The sequence below is a fragment of the Thunnus maccoyii genome, chromosome 7 (genome assembly GCF_910596095.1).
Source record: "Thunnus maccoyii chromosome 7, fThuMac1.1, whole genome shotgun sequence".
NCBI classification, from domain to species: domain Eukaryota; kingdom Metazoa; phylum Chordata; class Actinopteri; order Scombriformes; family Scombridae; genus Thunnus; species Thunnus maccoyii.
Window position 1 is genome coordinate 6,700,270 of NC_056539.1, and position 20,863 is coordinate 6,721,132.

General features: G+C 38.1%; 1 protein-coding gene across 1 annotated transcript in view; it reads left to right on the top strand.

Moving 5' to 3' along the window:
- rab6ba (RAB6B, member RAS oncogene family a) overlaps positions 1-20,154 on the top strand; it is a 59,111-nt gene extending 38,957 nt beyond the window's left edge. Inside the window, exons 3-8 of the mRNA XM_042417208.1 lie at positions 1,079-1,132; positions 1,527-1,632; positions 2,951-3,062; positions 9,008-9,101; positions 11,786-11,852; positions 17,574-20,154. Coding sequence (XP_042273142.1) covers positions 1,079-1,132; positions 1,527-1,632; positions 2,951-3,062; positions 9,008-9,101; positions 11,786-11,852; positions 17,574-17,638 — 498 coding nt within the window. The 3' untranslated portion in view covers positions 17,639-20,154. The remainder of the gene's footprint in view (positions 1-1,078; positions 1,133-1,526; positions 1,633-2,950; positions 3,063-9,007; positions 9,102-11,785; positions 11,853-17,573) is intronic.
- The last annotated feature ends 709 nt before the right edge of the window (positions 20,155-20,863 follow it).

Here is a 20,863-nt window from a genome sequence, read left to right on the forward strand (position 1 = left end):
ATCTAATATTGAATATAAGTGAGACTAACAACAGATGATCAACTGGTGTGTTAATGGCAACCAGTAATAGAATAGTTAATACAGATTTTTATAATAATGATATTTATATTTTAAAAGCATTGTGTTGTCTGTTTTGAAAAGAGGCCATATTCTCTTAGCTCTTTAATGGCTGTTTTAATTATATTTAAATGTCCTTTTAAAGTGTGTTTCTTCTGCACTTTGTTTTGATGCTTTTAATGTTTTATGTAAAGCACTTTGAATTCCCTTCTTGCTGAAAAGTGCTATATAAATAAACTCGCCTCGCCATCTTTGCAATTGTGAGAGCTGAAAGTTCATTGTCACACGTCCAAAACCGAACAGCTCTGGCATCAGGAAATAAACAGATCTGCAGCTCAACATTGATTTCTAGGTTTTGATTTGACTGAGCCAGAGCACCTGATGTCATGGCAGGCAGCATAATGGAGAGCCGTGGGCTTGGCTGCAGACAGTAAACATCCCTTGAAGAGGAAACACAGTGCCATCTGCATCGAGACACAATAGAGAACCCTTAGATTGCTGTTATAAATGGCTAATGCATAATGCTATGAGCCATAATTTCAAGCAGCTCCTTATAAAAATCATGCAAAATACACAAACAGTTGTTCTGATTATTAAAGGTGAATATTTTCAAAATGTAAGCCCACATACTGTTGCCAGCTGTGTGCGGATGACAATCCTTGAAAAATGAGTGTGCAGACGGCAACTTATTGAAACTGCCTGTCATTTCACAGCTCTAAATACCTTGAGGTACACCTTACAATACGCTGTATATCGTAGCCTAAGTACTAAAACGTCAGAAACTCAAAAATAAACAGTTTACTCAAAAAAACTACTAAAACTAACCCCGATAAGCTTCACAAAGGTATAATTTTTTGCAGTGCTGTTGTATTAGATTGTGTTATATTTTACATGTGATCCTCCTCTTGATCTTCTCCATTTTTAACATGCATTATTCAGTTCCTGAGTACATTGTCTGTTTCTAGCTTTTTTGTTGTTTTTACAGTGATGTTGATCAATGGATTTCTTTTCTCTTAACTAGGCCACAATTGGAATTGACTTCCTGTCGAAAACCATGTACCTGGAAGATCGAACGGTGAGAACCTCAGTTACAGCTACATAATGTCGTGAGAAAGATGTTAAATGTTTGCAACGTGTCAGTAGTGCAGCAACTCTTTCTCTTGGAGAGAAGCACATACTGTAGAACTGATCATCCTTATAATAAAGTCCTGCATGACTCACCGTTCCTCATCTTGTACTCAGCGGTACGACCTTGGAAGTGTCATCATGTGGAATCCACTCATATTAATAATGCCCGAGTCTGGATCTTGTGCTCTGTACACTCGTGTTGTATTGTGTTGTATCTGTCTATGTCTGTGCTCCTGTTCGTGTTGTCTAAGCTCGTGTGCCTGGAGGGAGCCTACTGTTTCCAGGCTCTCTGACTATCTGAATAATCTCAGCCTCCTCAGCTTTCTCTCTCTGAACCCCAGGTGAGGTTGCAGCTCTGGGACACAGCAGGACAAGAGCGCTTCAGGAGCCTCATCCCCAGTTATATACGGGACTCCACTGTGGCTGTGGTGGTCTACGACATTACAAGTCAGTGTCCTTCGTGAAATGTTTGAATTAGCTACTGAACTGGCCAACTAAGTGTCAAACTCTCTATCTGGAAATATCCAGCTGTAATCATGTAAGTTCTGATATTCCTGTCAACATAGGGACCAGAGATCATATCTCTCACTCTAAAACTCCTTGGTACAAACACTTCACCGTTACTAATTGTGAAACAATGTGACAGATGGATTTCCCACTGCAGTGAAATCCAAGATGAGATTTGACAAATATCAAATATCTCCTTGATATTTCCCTTAAGCAAATTGGATCCACTGAGCGATGAGATGCGGCTTACAGCATTAAACTCCCATCTTCTCAAATTCTCTTAAGAACCAGTAACCGTGACTATCTAAATTGTATTATTTAGATCCTATTTCAAGTTCTATTCTCTGTCCGCCAATGAGGAAAAACCACTTTGGTGGTTTTTAAAAAGGAAAAACCAAGGGGCTTCTTAGGTTCATTGCACCACAGCTTCCTCTTCAAAGCCACCATTTCAGTCCTTTTTGTTTTAGTTAGCTTGTGGCCTGTAATGTAATGAGTCCTCACATGGTCCCCCTTTCAGAGAGAACAGTATCTTCTTCTCTACAGTAGTGAACCAGTAATATTCAGCAGTAGTATTTAAAAGATGGCCCTTGCATAACCATAAAGCTAAAACCCTGTTAAATATTTCCAATTGGATTTGTGAGGGAAATTTGTGACACTGTTATTTTCTCAAATTAGTGAGATGGTTTAAAGTGACCAAGACATGTAACATGGCTGCCCTGAGGAGATGAATTCTGTTCCTGCTTTTATAAAAAGAATGTGGGTCTACCATTCCCACAAAACCATGTTCTCTTTTCACCGTGAATAAGACATGGAATCTTTCTCATCAAATTCCCAGTCCAAGAATACAATATGACCTTTCGTCTGCATGCCAGCAAGCCTGCAGACTCAATGAACAAGGCAAGGTTAAAGGCATTATTAAGACTTTGATCATGCTACAGTATAACATGATATGTAAGATATTTTCAATGTATAAGATTTTTCGTATGATCTTCCACAGTAACTTTAAACACTGTATCTTCTTCTCGGATTATTGATGATGATACTACCATGTAAAGCTAAATGTGAGATTTGTTCTTATTAGTAGAGTTCACATTTTTCCAGCCAGCTGTTTTGAAAATACCAACATTCAGCTGAAATGTTAATGGTTTTGTTTGGAGCAGTAACAGCGGGAGATGTGTCAGCGTGTTGAATGTCACTGCAAACTGTACAAACAGCATCTTTAATTTGTCTCTGCTTTGTTTCCCTCCTCTCCCAACAGACATTAATTCATTCCAGCAGACGTCAAAATGGATCGATGATGTGAGAACAGAGAGAGGAAGTGATGTCATCATTATGCTCGTCGGCAATAAAACAGACCTGGCAGATAAGAGGTAGGTAGTTACTACTGAAGCTGCCTCCTAACTTCAGCACTTCTGTCACATTTTGTCTGTCAGCTTTTCTTTTCATGTCTTGACACCATGGCAACCCTGATGCACAGAGGCGTCTGTTTGTCTGTAGCCACATTCAGTTGAGCACAATACCTTCGAGAACAAAACATGATGAAAACATCAGACCGACTCCACAGGCTCCCCCTGCAGAGTAGATTATTTGATTAGATGTCGGAGCATCTTGCTGAATAAATCTGTATATTAATGAGACAGAACTGATCATCCTGAGACCAGTATAACTCGTAATATTTTACTATATGAATTTAATATCAATACCACCTCAACGTTAGATGAAGACAGGTATGAGAAATGAATTAAATGTTTGCTACATAATATATCAAATATCTTAATGAATACACTCAGTGGTATAACTGGTTATGTTTACTTTTGTTATAGTATATTATATGATGGTGCGACATTACGCAGCTCAGCTGTCACTTCCTGTCACACTGCTTGCTTTGAAATGAGAAAAATATTGCTTGCTTGGGAAAATTATTCTGTGATTTAGTCCCAGGTGACACAAGCGCAATCATGAACCACATTCACAAGGGAATTCTTTTTTCAAATATACATTTATATGTACGTATATAACTGACTGCATATCATAATGAAGAGAAGGTGAGAAAATGCTGATGAGACAGGATGTTTAATAAAAATAAAAAAAAAGGTGGGGAAAGAAATTGATTGAAAAAATAAATCCCTATAGACACAGTGTAAAAATGAAATGACGTGAAGCAGAGATGTACAGTAGAAGAAGAAGAGTATATAAAATAAAGGGAGAACTGAACCATTAAATAGATTGTGTCCCTGTGATAAAAGGCATTAATGGTCCATATGTGCAAAGTATTTGCTTGAGATCTATTTCACATGTAAAGTCATTGATAAAATGTGAAGCTAATATGTCTAATATGGCTAATCTTCTGTCCCGTTGTTCCTTATTTTTTAAATGAAAATGTCATTTTCCTGACAGTGTAGAAAATTAAACTAAAAATTTTTTACCTTGGTTCATTTTGTCCTAACAATCTATATATATCCTCAGTAATGTAATATGTTTCTGTATTTGTGCTGAAATGTGCAGTGGCTGCTGAAGCACTTAACGAAAACTGCAAACATTGTCTTTTTGAGGCCCTTGGCGAGGTTTAAACTACAGAACATAACTTTCCTTTTTTTAGTAATTTCTTAAATTGGCAAGATACTTATTTATATTTATGTCTTGTTTACTCTAAATCAACATTACTAACAGTGATCAGCTGTACAGTGGCAAATGTTTCTCAACAGAAGAGAGTACAGAGTAGGTTTTTTTTAATAGCATATTTCTAAGATGAAGTGAGGAGGCTCATAAACACCTCATGTGATCCAATAATCCGTCTTTGCATTATTTCTGGTCTGCTATCTTCAGTAATGACTCATCTGGGGCTTTCTTCACCTCAGTTTTAGACAGATGCTTCACTAAAACAGCCGATCATTATTTTTCTGGTCTGGCTGACTGATCAGATCTGATTAACTGAAAAAATGAGTGACTGAAGGGTTTCCTTCCTTCATAGAACCAGACTACTTTCCATTATCTTCCTTTTCTCTCCACATATTTTCATTTCCACAAATAATGTTTTCTAATGTAGTGAATAACCATGCATAAATTATACACACACATGCCTGAATTTAATTGTTATGGCCAGCAATATTTAGCCATATGGTAACATTTCAGCTTTATCAGCATGAACTGCAGAAAGAAATTCCCGCTGGCATACCCCAACATACATCCAACTGACTGAAGGGAGAATAGGAAAACTGCTGGTGATGGCAGTTTCCAGGATGCATCTCACTGGATCTGGCAATCAAAGTTCACAGCTGCTGTAACAGCAGACAAAAGAAAAAAGCTCTTGTTTCAGGCAACAGAGCAATAGCATAGTACAAGTATATACATATACATGTATCATCTCATCTGTTTCCACTATGTGAATGTTGTAAGGAGAGTATTTTAGATCTTGGAAAATCAAGACTGATTAATATGCTTTAAACTTGCTCATGTTACAGCTCATGTTTTGTCTGAATATATTTTGCTAGCTGAGCTGTCATTAATATGCAGAACAAGCTGTAGAAGTGAAATTATTTTTGTAAATATGGAGCCCCAGGAAAAAAAGCGTGCTAGAATCTATTGAACCTTTTTTCTTTAATTTATGGGTAATTTGTCTTAGCTGCAATTTAGTTGGGTTTTAATGGGATCTGGAGGTTAAAGCTCGAGTAAATGTTCCATGGTAAAGAAGTAAAGGCTATTTACTGCATTAAATGTGTTAATGTCACCTCAGCATCTTCTTCTAATTAACTTCTTCTTGGAGGTAAATCAGCCCTATTGCTTTGTGTATGAGCCAGACATGTTTTGGACCAATTCAGTGCTGAAAAAATAAAAACAGCATTTCACTGCAGCTTATTCCTGCTCCACTTTCCTACTGTACCATCTTAACCAATTGTTCTGAATCTTAAAAGGCCCTTTTCACCTTCTTTTCCACCTTTTTCCTTGTTCAATTACAGTGTCAGTTAGTGACACTCCTCATTAAAATCTGGTTGGAGATGCCAGTGAATGTTTCACATACATGAAATGATAAATGTTGCTGTCAGTGTCGGTACTGCTGCGCGTGTTCAGTGACCCAGTGAGACTACACGGGAGGAGGTTTCAGTAGCAATGGTCAAATCCTACTGATAAAATCATTTATTTGGATTCATTGCATGACTGTAGACATATACAGTGCAATAAATGAAAAACAATAAGTAGTGCATGTGTATCGTATGTCAGTGTCTGATGAAATGACTTGGCACATGATCTGACATCACTGTAAATAATGTGGCTTACATTGAAATGTGAGTTGAGAGTCAACACATCTCAATATGAGGGAGTGGATATTCTCCACAGCTGAGATAAAAGTCTGGTGGCAAAATGTTTTTGTCTGTGACATCTTAAATCATTTTCTAGCTGGCTGTGTGTGTGGCTCGACCTTTAAAATATGCCTTAAAATAAGTCAGTGATGCAATTGTCTTGTTACATTGCCTTTCACTATATCAACACTGACACATCTAACACTACCCTTGACGTTAATTGAGAAGAAGCAGATATTCATGTGGTTTCATACAATTTGATTATCAGGTAGTCGGGAGTAGCACCTCTGTGAGAGCCGGGTTCTCTCTGTGTTTGTTGGTTTGTTCATTCATGCGTGGCGGAGCATTTCACAGTGCTTAGGACTTAGGGAAATTGTAGTATGCACAGTTTAGGTGCCGTATAGCCCCTGGAGCCCTGCATAAGGGAAATCTAGTGTGCATCTTAGCAGCATCAACCAAGTGGAGCCTGGTGTGCTGTTCACTGAAAGGAAGAAGCTCAGGGATTTTTAAAACTGCACTTGTTAAGACTGCATTTTGTTCAGCCATCCTCTTCTCCTCAACTACCTGGAGCCTTCACAGGATTTTAGATGATTTGCATATGACTCCCTGTATTGTATATTATATTTTTTGGCCACTTTGGGGGCAGTGCAACAAGCTGTAAAAACAACAATGATGTATTATCATCATAGACTCTATAACAATAATGGACATCGCCATTGTGACGTCACCCATGGGTTTGTGGACTCCCGTTTTGATGCCTCAAGTCTGGCGTTTTGACCGTCGCCATCTTGGTTTTTTGGTGCCGGAGGTGATGAGAGGCGACCATATTTGGAGCTGGGGAGGAGTTCCCCATGGTCAAACTACAGCACCTCATGCACCACCTGTAGCGACTTTTCAATCACAAGGTAGCCACGCATTAAAACATACCCTGCTTTATCGTCTATTTTACTCTAAATGGGACCATAATTTACAAAATGAACATCATGCTGTATTGAAGAAGACTTAAAACTAATGATTGAGACCATAACTCATTAGGAAACTGATTACTGAGGTAATAAATCAAGTGAGAAGTAGGGTTATTTTCTCATGGGCTTCTATACAAACGGACGTCTTTTTAGAGCCAGTGGAGTCGCCCCCTGCTGGTCATTAGAGAGAATGCAGGTTGAAGTCACTTCGCATTGGCTTCACTTTTTAGTCCCAGAGCTACCCACTTTGTTATCACCTCATAAACATGTTAGCAAACAGTTGCTGCATAACACATCCAGGGGACACGGAGCAATATTAGCATTCAATTGTAGCTGTGTGTGGGTCTACCTAATATTCACTCTCTAACTTCTTCTTAAAGTATTTGGACCTTTAGCCGCTAAATGCTCCACTATGTGCATCAGCTAGTTGTTAACTTTGTCTGTCTGCCATTTGGTGCCGGGCAGATAGTGTACAGGGGGTTTGTCAGAGCCGTTTTGTTGACAACATCTGCCTGCTGCTGCTGGAAAGGAATTGATGAGAACGCTGAGACGGAATCAAAACAGTAAATTTAGGTCCATAAAACCAAAACAATGAGCTGAAAGATGCTAAAAAAGGCGTCATAGAGTTTAGGGGGAACTGCAGAGTCGGTTGAAAATTCTCTTTGACTTCATCTAGGGCTGGGCGATATAGTGAAAAAATGTATCACAACAAAATGTTTCATTTCAGTCAATATTGATAATTATTGATCATTTATGAAGACCAGGAGAAAAAAAGTTGACTTTTTATTATTCATTTATTTTATTTTTCAGTTTATTTATCAAACTTTACCAACAATTTCCTCACTGTCTGCACTCATTTTCTCACTCCGCGCTGTTTCTGTTGTTGTGTCACATGTCAATGTGTGTGCTGTGTGGCTACATTTGGAAAATAATAAACACAAGGAAACCAAGAGGAGCAAATCAATATTTTGATTATTTCTTTGACATGCTTGAGTTCTTAATGACCATGGATAGTAATGACACAGCTCCCTTACCATATTTATACAGTTGAAGAGTGTGATCACCAGTGGCTCAAGTGAGAGCTGATGTCATGTACAGTATTTCAGGAGAGAGCTGCTCTGAGATTCTAAATAGTCCTGCTAGCGTGCCTGAATGTTGCTAGGATGCCACATATTGCACATCCATTATGCAATTTTCCTGCCAACTGCCTGTATGATGACGAATAAGCTTTGGTTTTGTTTAAGTTGGAACTCAGACGCATGCATCCAGAAATAGCCACAGCAGCACTGGTGCAACACTGTCAGGTGGTGTTATTATGTAAATACATCTCCAATGCAGTGTCACTGTTCTCGCCACAGAAACTTCTTTTCCTATCTCACAAGACTTCTCTTTCTTCGGTGCTGTGATGCAAAGGGAGAGTCATTCAAGGAGGAGATGATCAGTTATATATAATGTTGTTGATGTATATGTGTTTATACAGGCGTTACAACCACTGAGAACAAGTTGGAAGTAAAGAAGTGGTATTTTTGATTCAGTAAAGAGCCAATACTCTCTTTGTGTTGTGAGGAACAAAGAAGACAGGCGGATTACGTCATGGCTTTCCCAGAAGACCAGTGGCAGGTTGATTTAAGCCAGTCGTCTTAACGAACATGCTGGCTCTATAGGCTGTGGAGTCAGCAGGACCGCAGTGATCTCTCTGTTTGTGTTAATGGACACCTGACACAGCCTCCGTTTCACAGCCAGAGCCAAACAGTCACTGCCAGATTCATTAAAATGTAATGCAAATTGGCTGTTATTAATTTCTCACAGGACAATGTAATTAATCATTCTCAGTCATTAGCTAATTAAGTCTGAGTGTATCCTCACTAGCCTAGAATAAAAGGAGCTTCAGCTGCAAATAGTGGGCTTCACTATGATTCTTGTTTAGTATCTACCTGTGTTTGTTGAATGTTAATATGAGAAAATGAGCCTCTGTTTTGTGTCCATGTGTACAGTAAACAGTATATTATTATCTGATAATTATGATTAATGATAATTCTCCTCTATTCACAGGCAAATCACAATTGAGGAAGGTGAACAGAGGGCTAAAGAGCTGAGTGTCATGTTCATTGAGACCAGCGCCAAGACAGGTTACAACGTCAAACAGGTGAGGTAGTTCAAAGGGAGTCTGGGGATTAGATATGTTGGGTCCTTAATAAAGAATCACACACAGTTCTTTTTATGACTGACTGATGTAATCAGAGAAATTTACTCACAAATTATTTTGTGTTCATTTTTATGTCCCATGGGACATGGTGGTCTGTCTGTGAAAAGTGAGGTTTATATTCACACAAGGTTCTTCTGATAGATGATGTGATTGACATATGTGCATCTGAACTGAGTATACATATCTGCTCTGTAAATCACTTGTCCTGTGATCTCCTTTGAGAAAAAATCGGAAACCAAAAGGGAGAAATGTGTATATTAAATTCTCTGATTTCATTATTGTGCGCGCTAGTTTTATATTATTACATTAAATACTGTTCCGTCATCTGCTCACTCAGAGCATGTCACACTGAGCCTGATAGCATCCTGCTACACAACACGAGAACCACAGACTCTGAACAACAACCCACATTAGTTTTCCTGCTAAAGTCACCTTCTTGTCTTGTCCTGAAGCTTAGCTTGTTGAACAAGCCACCAAACAGACATTCACTGGGGAAAAATGCACCACTAATGTCAGTTAGCAGGCTAGATAGCTAATTAGCTGCTTAGCTCCAGCACACTAAAACAGCACACAAGTACCTGCCAATGTCACTTGTGTTTAGTGCTAATTAGCAAATGTCAGCATGCTAACACACTAAACTAAGATAGTAAACATAGTAAACATGATACCTTCTAAGCATCAGTATGTTAGCATCGTCACTGACACTAGTATGCTGACATTTAGCACAGAGCAACAGTGTTCATACTAGGGGTTCATCTAGGGGTGTTTCATAAAGACAAGTGTGCTGACAAATATTTGGACATGAATATATGGATTTGCTTAATTAATTACCTCTTTTTTCACAATGGTACAAAAAATAAATAAATAAACTAACCACTTATTTCACCACAAGAACATTTGCAAAGTCATAGCATTACTGGTTATTTTCAGCAAGTTATGGTTATTAAGGCAGGATATTGAGACCGCTTAGGGGCCTCTTCTTGTTCTTGTTATATGAATATATATAATATATAATATTGACACACTAGAAGCGCTGTTGAATAAAAGTGAGAGTGCAATATTTCTTCCTGTGTGCGTCCGTGCTGCCACTACCAGCATCTCACCAAGACTGAACTGTGCATGTATTCATTCCTTTAGTGTCATTTAAATAGTTACACTAATGTTTAAGAGATTTGGGGTTTGCAGATACAAAGTGAAGCGTAGCCTGGTTCAACAAAAGTGATCTGTCTCTAAACAGATGTTTGTTGTTTAAAACAACAACTGTCTGTTAAGTTAATAAGTAGAGAGATGGAGGCAAGCTGTATTGTGTCTGTCAGTGAATGGTGTTGCTGGCAGGCGCTTCTCCTCTCACCCCATAGCAGCATGGACAGAGGAGCCTATTCTTTACCTTACTTCAGGGCTGCGGACACTAACAGTGAAATGCCAGGATGGAACATGGTGGTGTGAAACCTGCAGAACAGAACAAAGGTCAAAGGCTACAGTGTTCCCACTGTTTGGCTGTGTCATCATTACCCACGGAGATGTTGTGTCAGCATAATTAAGCTTTTAGGCATCAATTTAACCATCATCATGAGAAATAATAAATAGACTACCTATTATGACTATCTACTACCTATCATGTTTTTCATCAACACCATTGAAGGATTTGGCAAATAATAATGTATACATGACTCTTGTGTCATGTGTTCAGACATATTTTAGATACATTTACTCATGTTTATTATATTTTAAAAAAAATCATTTTCACTATTGTGTTATTTCATTTTATTCATTATAAATACTGAATGTTAAAATTCTTCCCAGAAGGGCAGATACTTAAAGGGGAACTCCACTGAATTTACACATCAAAGTCTGTTTACAGGTCTTGCCGAGAACTACTGCATACAGTATGTGAAAAGCGTATAAAGCCAAAAGTGAGGGCTCACAAAAAGGCTCATACGTGATAAAAACTGAGATGTGCCATCCCTAAAAATATCCTGTAGTTATAGATGATAAATGTGGTAATGTGGAACAAGCCAGAGGCATAATCAGAACTTTTGATTTGAATGGTATGTAGTGTAGATGTCTGATAGGTTGAGAATATCCTTTGTCTCTTTGTAAAGCTTCACTACACTACAGTTAATTATTCAACTAAAAGAGTCAGAAAGGTTTGAAATTTCAAACATGTTGGACCATTTTACATTATAATACATTGAACCAATTTGATGTACCCAAAATTGCACCCGGTGTCACAATTGGTAATTATGTTCATTTCAAGACAGTACTTTCAGACTTGAAACATGAGTAGGGTGATCCATCATGTCTTTACATTTTGTCAGTTACATTTTTGTTTTGTGGTAATGTAGCGCACACTTTTGAAATCAGTCTGCACTTTGAAATGATAATAATAATTCATGGGTTTAACAAATCGAAAGCAACACAATTTAAAAAACATAGTTGAGAAGAATGGTTAACAGAAATATGAAGTGTTTTGCAGTAACAGTGCCACAACATGTGAAACCTTTTACCACCTTAAATACACAGATGTACAGTAGGAGGCCAGTGATTCAACAAAAAATAAGATGAAATCAGTGCTAGCACTGTGTATCCCTGATTTAGTCCTCATTCTCTTTCTTTCCTTACAGCTGTTTCGACGTGTGGCAGCTGCTCTTCCAGGGATGGAAAGTATGCAAGAAACAAGCAAAGAAGGGAGTATCCTTTGACCAACAGATACATGATCATATTATGAAAATCCCCTTTTCATGGAATGAAAACCTATTTAAAATAATCATGTGAGCAGACTGAGCTCAGACGAAAACTTTTTTTTCTCTTTTTAATCCTGATGTGATAGCATCATTCACTGCTCCCTACTAAATTAAAGGAGTTCCAGGAGTGAGCTCTGTAATCTGGCACCTATTTAAATAGGTGTCAGCTACCTGTCCAATTAAATGTGTTCTCAGCGTGACACTCCTGCTAACTGTTTTTCTGCACTGGTGCCTGACAACTGCAGGAGGAGTTGGTCAGTCAGAGAATAGGTGCCTGCAGTTTTGTCTATGGTGGGTGGGCAGGTTTGCTCATTTAAACCAGTGACAGGACTCTCAGCATCTAGTCATCAGTCTGGCTGTGCTGCTGCTCCTGCTGCACCCAGCTCTCCTAACTGGCACCTCATATCTGCTGCTGTCAACTGAGCGTGTCACTGCTCCACCTGTGGAAGATTTGTCAGGGGTTGCAGCCATTACTTCTTCACTCTCATAGAATTCTAACAGCATTTCCTTTTTACTTGGGAAATAGAGGTTATTACTGCAAAGCAATTGAAATATCACAGAGTTATTGAGAGCATTTTCCAGTCTTATGAATTATAAACACACACACACACACACAGTATAGAATATATTTATTTTGATTGCATTTAAAGAGAGAATCTGCTCAATATGCTCTCTGTGTAAATCTCCACAATACAGAAATGCACAAGTTAATATCTGATGTCAGAGGAGATAATTGCAGCAGCTGAGATGTGTGCACAGACATTAGCTGTAATTTTCATCAGTAACTAAAGAGAGCCCTCGGGCTGTCTGGGCTCCTCTCACGCTTCTGCATTGATTTTCAAGTCTGTAAATGTATCCAACAATAAGGCAGCTTACACTTCACACTCATTAGATATTTCTATTCAAATAAAAACTAAATGACTTTTTTCCACAGCACCAATTACAGTTTTTGATTTGAACTGAACCCCCTACAGTTTTGTATTTACAGTAATCTAAGCATTTGAAATAATTTAGCTAATTTAAGATACAGTATCCCACTGTGAAGCTTTACATTATCCTCTTTTTTCTTGTGTAATTAAAGTTTTTTTCTCCTAAAGAGAAAGATGAATACAAAAACAAAAGCAGATTAAACAGATTAAACACATTATGAAAAGAATATAGCAACACACATCGACTCAAGTGACACCATCTCACTGTTGAGGTTAATTTTTACAATAAACATCCAAGGCGGAGTCACCTAATGACCAGTAAATAAAGACAAGAAAAACAACAAATATTCATGACTCCACTCACACAAAAACAAACATACATCACCACAGATATTACATAAAGCAGAGAAATAATAACCATAGTAATAAAATAAATGATAAGCCTTTCAAATTCAACTTAATGACATGCAGTAAGCCATGTGGCCAGAACAAAAGCCGAACCCACCCACACATCAAATAGTGATAGTGAAAATTTGCCTCCTACCACAGGTTGCAGAACTTTCTAAGCTTTTCAGTTGATGTTAAATCAAGTTAGTCTAGACCACTCCACCACACAGGTCACTATATATACATATTCATCTCCCATAGGCCAGGTTTACTCATTATTCAGTTTTTGCTTTCAACAGAAGTGGTGAAATGTTTCCAGACAAGCACATATGTCTCTTTTGTTATGCAGTTTGCCAGTAATTACTGCAAATGACGCAAACTCAATCATTAAAGGATAGTTTCATATTTTTTCAGTCTGTCGTAATATAATGATCACATGACAAAATGAAAATTGAAAGTTTATCTTGATGTAATCATTCCTTCTTTCCATATTGGCTGTTATGAGACTCCTTAACATGCCTCCAATTCACGTTCTGTGCAAAAATGTATTCCAGAGTTTATCAGAAGTATGTACATTTAAGGCTTCAACAGTCTGAGTTAATCAAATCAAGTAGATATATTCCAAATTTAGTCTTTTTAGAATTAAATTCCATAATATAGGTATGTCCAGCCACCCTTGTATTCTTTTAGTTACCTCTTACATTATCCTTTGTTTTTAACATAACATTAAGCCGCTAATTATGTTGTCAATTGCAACTAAAACTAAAATCTGTGGGCATTTTTCTCATGTATTAAAACCAGCAGCATTTCATTTTGTCGCTGTTTCTCTTCTGACAGCACCAGTCCTTCATATCCTCCTCAACAAACAAAGTAGGGTGCCATCTCTATGGTAACTGTGGAGGAATTATGAAATTGCCTTTGATTTTTACCATGTGCATATACTGTAGCTCTGTCATTACTCTTTCAGCATGAAGCCGTCTAACAGGGCATCCTGATGAACACTGCAGCATTTATCTGCTGTAACTTAAACATAAATCAGACGCTGACCTCAGTATAGTAAAGCAATGCCTACATTTGGTCTCCCTGTGCATTACTGATTATAGCCCACTCATCATTTACTGGGAGTCACCCAGCCTTTACAAACCGCATGACCTCAGTCATAAACTCAGTAACCTAACAGACCTCTGAGCAGTTGCGATCACCCTTTTGCTTTTTATTGCAGCCAGCCATATTTCCTGGTTATAATGCATCACTCACATCTAGCCAATTACCTTTATCTCTCTTCCTGGTTTTTATCTTCATTTTAATGAGCTGTAATGGAGGTGGGAGGAAGCGGTGTGAGGTGGAGGTGTGGTGATGGATGGCAGGTGATGACAGTTCTGCAGCAGCTCTTTGCCTCTGCTGACATTGTCACTTAATGGAGCAGCTCCTCTGTTGTTATTGCATTGTGAACAGTATCGATCTCACTGAGGGAAGGACAGAAATAGCCTTAGTCTAGGATACATACGTGTGTCATATATAGACTGTAAGTGTAGTTTATTTAATCGCTTTATATTAACGTTCTTATTTATATTAAGTTACCATTTTGTGGACCATAATGGAAAAAAGAAGGTCAAAGTAGATGAGTTAAAACCTATAAACAACAAAAATGTAAGAATGGAACATTTTTGTCACTGTGGTTCCACCGTGTTTCTATTAGAAAATGAATCCTAGGTTTGTGAATTTCAGTATGTATTTAAACAGTATTCACAGTATGCTCTCTCTTCCCTTTAATTGCCTGTTTTAAATTGGGTCACTCTGATTTATGGTTGGATGTCAAGGCCTGTGGGTCAGTCTTCTGCTCTCTCTCTGAGAACAATTTCCTACCTAGTTAGTGTGTATTACCACCAGTGCAGATCTGCAGACAGAGAGCGTGAAGTGGGTGCTTGACCCAGATCAAGTGCTGGGGTCATTGATGTTAATGAGAGTCCAAAAAAACCCACCTGACTCACGTTCATCCCTAATCACAAAAAAGATTGTCAAGGTAAGGTAGCACTCAATGGTTGCGTGATATATTGTGTTTAAAGTTTTGCTATATTTAATTGAGCTTGTCTTTGTAAAGGCAAAGTAAAGCTATGTGGTTTGGGTTATGACGTCTTTTAGCTGATGTCACTGGTTTTGAGTTCTGGTGAAGCAGTTACAGCTTAACTTGACAAGCCAACCCTAACATTCGTGTTTTCAGCATAAATAACAAAATATGGCTGCAACAGAGAATAGTGTTGTTTTCCCCCTAATTGAGACCCCAAAGAATCATTCAGATATTCCCAAAAGAACTGTGTTGTCGGCTCTGTGCATGTTCCTGTGCTGCCTCTCAAACACTAACAGACACAGTCACTCTCCCCAGAGCAAGTGGGACTCATCAATGTCTCACATGTTAAGCTTTTTTTTCAACCAGTTGGTAAGATATGATTTTTAAAGCTGCTCTGATCAGTTATATTCATATTAACAATGGATCAAATAACTATGTGTACTGTGAAGAGTTACTCATAGTGATGAACACAGAGTGAAATATAATCCAACTCTGCAGTTCCCCTCAGCTCTACAGATTGTTTTAGCGTCTTTCAGCTCATTGTTTTAGTTTTGCTGTTTTGGTTCACTCTCACTGCTCTAACCAGTGTTGTTTCCAGCTAAAAAGCTCTGATAAACCCATTGCAATAGCAGACAAAGTTAGCGACTAGCTGCTGAACACAGTGGAGCATTTAGCTGCTAAAGAGACAAGATATTTTTATCAAGAGTCAGTGGAGATCAGCACAAAGCTAAAAGGAGGGTGAATATTGGATTATATTCACTTATAAGGCCAGAGACATGACTAAAAATGGATGCTAATGTTGCTCCATGTCTGCTGCATGTCTAAATAGACAAATGTTTGCTAACACATCTGCCATATTACCTTTTAAAAGGCAAAAACATGTCAAAGTTGTGTTTACAGTTTACAGGTGAATGCAGGTTTAACATATCATTTCAAGTCAAAATATTTCAGTTTCCTCTGGCTGCCATGTTAAATGGATAATATGAGTGTGTTGTGCAGCTTTAAGCTACCCATCTATTGTTTAACAGCTATTACAAGCCAGTAACTTCCTGACGTACTTTGGCATAACCTTACAACATGAAACAAATGTTATGTTGTTACAATACATCTACTGGTAGCACAAGAATGGGACTCATTACTCACTTTTCAGGACATACTGTAGACTATACCTACACGCACACACACACGTGCACACACACACACACACACACACACACACACACACGTATCAGAGGAGTAAAATATTCGGGGCTGAGGCTGTTCATTTGGTTTGGTAATGTTGGCTGCTGATATAAGGTCCAGATTCCAGATGGGAACGCTCTTGTATATGTTGCATTTGAAGATCATGATGACATGCTGTCATAAAATATGAAAACATATACATTAACTGCTATATTTTACAGTTTGCACCAGCCTCACTGCAGAGCCCTGCTGTGGGATGGGCATTTGAAAGCCACGGTGGGACAATTTCCCACTCTCACTTGCATACAATATGTAGGCCACAGTTTTTGTAGGCCCCCCCACCTTATACATGCATAATGCTCACCAGAAAATGAATAATAAGTAAGAGTCTGCTGCTGCTACATTCACCAGCAGTGGTATATGAAAGCATTTGCAGTCATGACTCCTTGTCTCTTTAAGACAGAGGAGGTGTGCTATAGAGGATTCACTAGGAATAACACATTGTGAAAAAACTGCAGAATCATTCTGACTTACAGCAACATCTCATTAACACTCCATTGTGCATCAGCTTTAATTGTAGCACAGTGGTGCCAACGATTTTAGCCAACATCCATACTCAGTTTATAACCCTGCTAACAATAGAGGAGATTTCCTATTGAGCTGAATATGTTGTACATGATGTCAGAGAAGGATTTTTTAGAAATTTTACTCCCAGCAACAAATCTCCCCCCACAATTGAAAACTTATTTAGGTCAATTGTATTGGAATAATGTTTTAAAACTGGATTTAATTTGTATTTTGGCTGTTAGAATTGCTGATGCCTTGAAATGAAAAATAAATAGAATCATAGGAAATAGCATCATCTAGTGGTGGTAAAGTGGTACTACAGTCCTCCATTAAAATGCATCCAGTAGTTTTTGGCTCTTTGAACACAACATGGTGTAAGATTATAAGAGAACTCATCATTTTCTCCTATGTTTCCTCTTTGAAAATGTTTATATAAGCTAATTGAACCATTCTGGTGCATGTTACTGAATACAGCCTGTATCATTTTGCTCTATTATACTGCCAAATCCAATGTTTCCTTAACGTCTTCCTCTAGTGATTGACATCAAGTTGGACAAACCGCAGGAGCCGCAGACTACTGAAGGCGGCTGCTCTTGTTAATACTAAGTACAACCCTGGAAAACATCATTTACACCACATGCTTGTTATGTTGCTTCCTATTGGTTAACCTGCAGTTGACTTTGCACGTTGAGAATCTGGCCTCCTCACCTGACTATTGGTCATCGGTTGGAACTAGCAATATGTGAATTTGGTTATAAAGTAGTGTAGTCTACTTTGTTAATGAAACTGCCAAAAAGTCTTACAACTTGCAAAAAAAAAAAGAAAAGGAAAAGAAACATAAAAAAAGACAAAGATGTGAAAAAGATCCCCAAGTTGCAGATTATGTGTATACATTTTTTTTAAGTAGAAAAGGAAGTTTCCCCAGTTTCTTTTTGTATTTTTGTATATTCAGGGAAATCTCTCTGGAACGGTTGTCTTTTTAAAAGATGCAAACAACCAAGCTCTGTATTTGAGCGCTCGACAAGAACAGATGGTTTTAGACGTACACTTATGGATCCCACTGTTGTTATGGGTGTAAACGGAAACCCCACCCATACTCTTACCCAAACCTTAACCACACCAAACTCTTACCTAACCCCTTACGTAGCCATTTTCAACTTTACACCTACACTTATCCATCTCATGGCTTATTACCCAAACATAACCACACTTATGCCTAAAGCCTCCTGGTTTGGCAGACCAATCACAGCACTCCTGCCCAAAACCCCTGTGGGATCCACAATTTTGCGTTTATAGACGTTACAAGAAAAACTGAACAGTAACATCTTGAGTATCTAATGCATGCCTAGTTTTTGAGCATAGGTACTGTCTACCAGTGTACACGAGTTTGATTATGTAAATGGTAACATTACACCAGTGACTTAATGCACTCTGATAATGACTAGTCCAAGTCTTTTGTTTATTAACTGGATTTGTATACTTGACTTCAGATTATCTTTTTGTCGTGTGTGTGTAAATGTGTGCTTTCTGTATAGGCAACGTTAGAATGCATTCATAGAGGGCCACTGCCAAGTCGTGTCATTCTTGCCACATTACTGACGGACTCTCGTTACCGTTTAGATCACCATTGGTTTGCAGTATGTCATAGACTCCCCCCCACCCCCCGTTCACGTCAATATGACATCTGCTGTTGCATTGTGTGATATCTTGGTAGTTGTGATTATGATAGTCTGCACATGTAATGGAGCAGGTGGAGAGAATCAAAGCCCTTGCCTTGTGTCACAGACGAACATAAACACAAAGTTCCCCATCTGGTGATCTTTAATTGTGTAGACTTGAATTCAGGTTCTGTGAACAGACCAGACCTTCGACATTGTAAATCAGTGCACCATCTTAACTTGGTGATGCTCATAACTGTTCATCACATGAGCAGTTTCATTCCTGACAAAAAGACCAATTTGCACATGTAGACCTTTCAGGTTAATATGAAGTTTATGTAAAGCTTCATTTGTAAATGTACAGTCACATAATTCAAGACCTGTCCGATTGTTGTAGAAACTGTCACGTAACGCGTCCCCACTGAGATGAGGTTTTCTTTGCTGCTTGTGTTTTAACTGACTACTGGCGTTGGCATTATGCAATGTTGCAATGTTGTTTCAATTTGATCTTCTTTTTTTTTTAGAGCCAAGTATCATAATGTACTGCTGGGTGAAGTCAGCCAGTGTTGAGAACACTACTTTGATTTGACTTGTCTTAGAAGTGAAATCTTACTGCACTTTTTAAGAACATGTTTTAGAATTAGCGTGACAGTGTAAGTCTTAGAAACATGGTAAAATAATCTCCATAACATTTGGAGTACTGTGTCTTTAGAGTAGAGTAAAACATTTATGAATTGTTCACTCATGTCCAAAAAGGGGAGCACTCTTGTGAGAACTAGTGAGCCTTTTTAACCCACATAATGAGCCAAATGATGATAATAATAATAATAATCATAATGATAATAATAATAACGAGAGACAGAGTTGGATCCGGTATCACAAGAGATCTCGACTGGAACACACTCTTTTGTGGGTTTGGGAGTGACAAAGACAGGTTGCATTACAAGTTGTATCCCCTCTAAATGACAAAAAAAAAAAAAAAAAACTTCTATTCTCATAATGCTTCATTTTTTTCTCTTCTGTTTCTGTGCAGAATATTTATGTTGAAGCAGGAATGTACAGCTCTCATTACAGACCACACAGCCTTGTAAGGAGAGCACGTTTTCAGAAATGAGCTGGGTATTTATTTTTAAATGAAGATAAAATTATTGATCAGTTGCTCCTTTGTACTTTTTCCCCTTGAATACGAAAGTCAAACCCACCATTCCTTTCCTGAAGGCCCATTTTAACATTCCCTGAAATGGACCAAGTGATGTGACAAATGTCTTTGGATGTTGGGGGGGGTCTGTAATTTGAGGATGGGGGGCCATGGCCATTCCCTGAGGGTGTGTATGTTCTGTCACAGCTCTGTGCAGCAGACCTGATCAGACCTCTCAGAGCTGGCTCTCCATTCACACTGTACAGAGATCTAGCATGTCTCTCCAAATGATTAATAAAGATGTCTTATTACCAAAGTCATGCAGAATCCTTTTCTTTCTTGAAGTTTTCTTTAACTGTGTACCATCTGAGGTATCTGCCATTCATCTTTCCACCTCTCCACCCACTGTGTTGTGGCCTCTTTCACAATTAGTTTCTTTTCCTTTACTGTTTTGATCAAATTGTTTCAAATAGCACAGACTAGAGTTCACTTTGCCAATAAACCAATAAAATGTATATACCAATAAAATGACATGCTAATATGTAAAAGGATATTGATACTGTCATTACCTGAATATTGCAGTAGCTTCTCCTCTCTGTGATCATGTAGGTTACCAATAATGAAGCAATAGTTGTGTCAAACAAGTGTTTTAATCATGTTGTGACATGCTTAGTTTCTAGTTTGACACAACAACAAATGTCCCAGGTTTCCACTGATGACTGGATCCTGTCATCAGTATCACCTGCTGTGCTGGCCGGGGCTGAATGAACCTTCAATGGGGCACAGCAGCAAAAACTAGCCTTTACATTTGTTTATTTACAATTTGATTAAAGACTAATTTATTGAAAGTCAAACACTATGTAAGTATAAAGCCAATTTAAGTATTAAAAGTAGTATTTGCAGATTATTTTTTCAAATAATTGACTAATTGTTAGGGTCTATAAAACATCAGAAACCAGTACAAAAATTTTTTAAAAAAAGAATCTCACAATTATAATTTTGAAATTGTGAAATATATACTGTATTTAA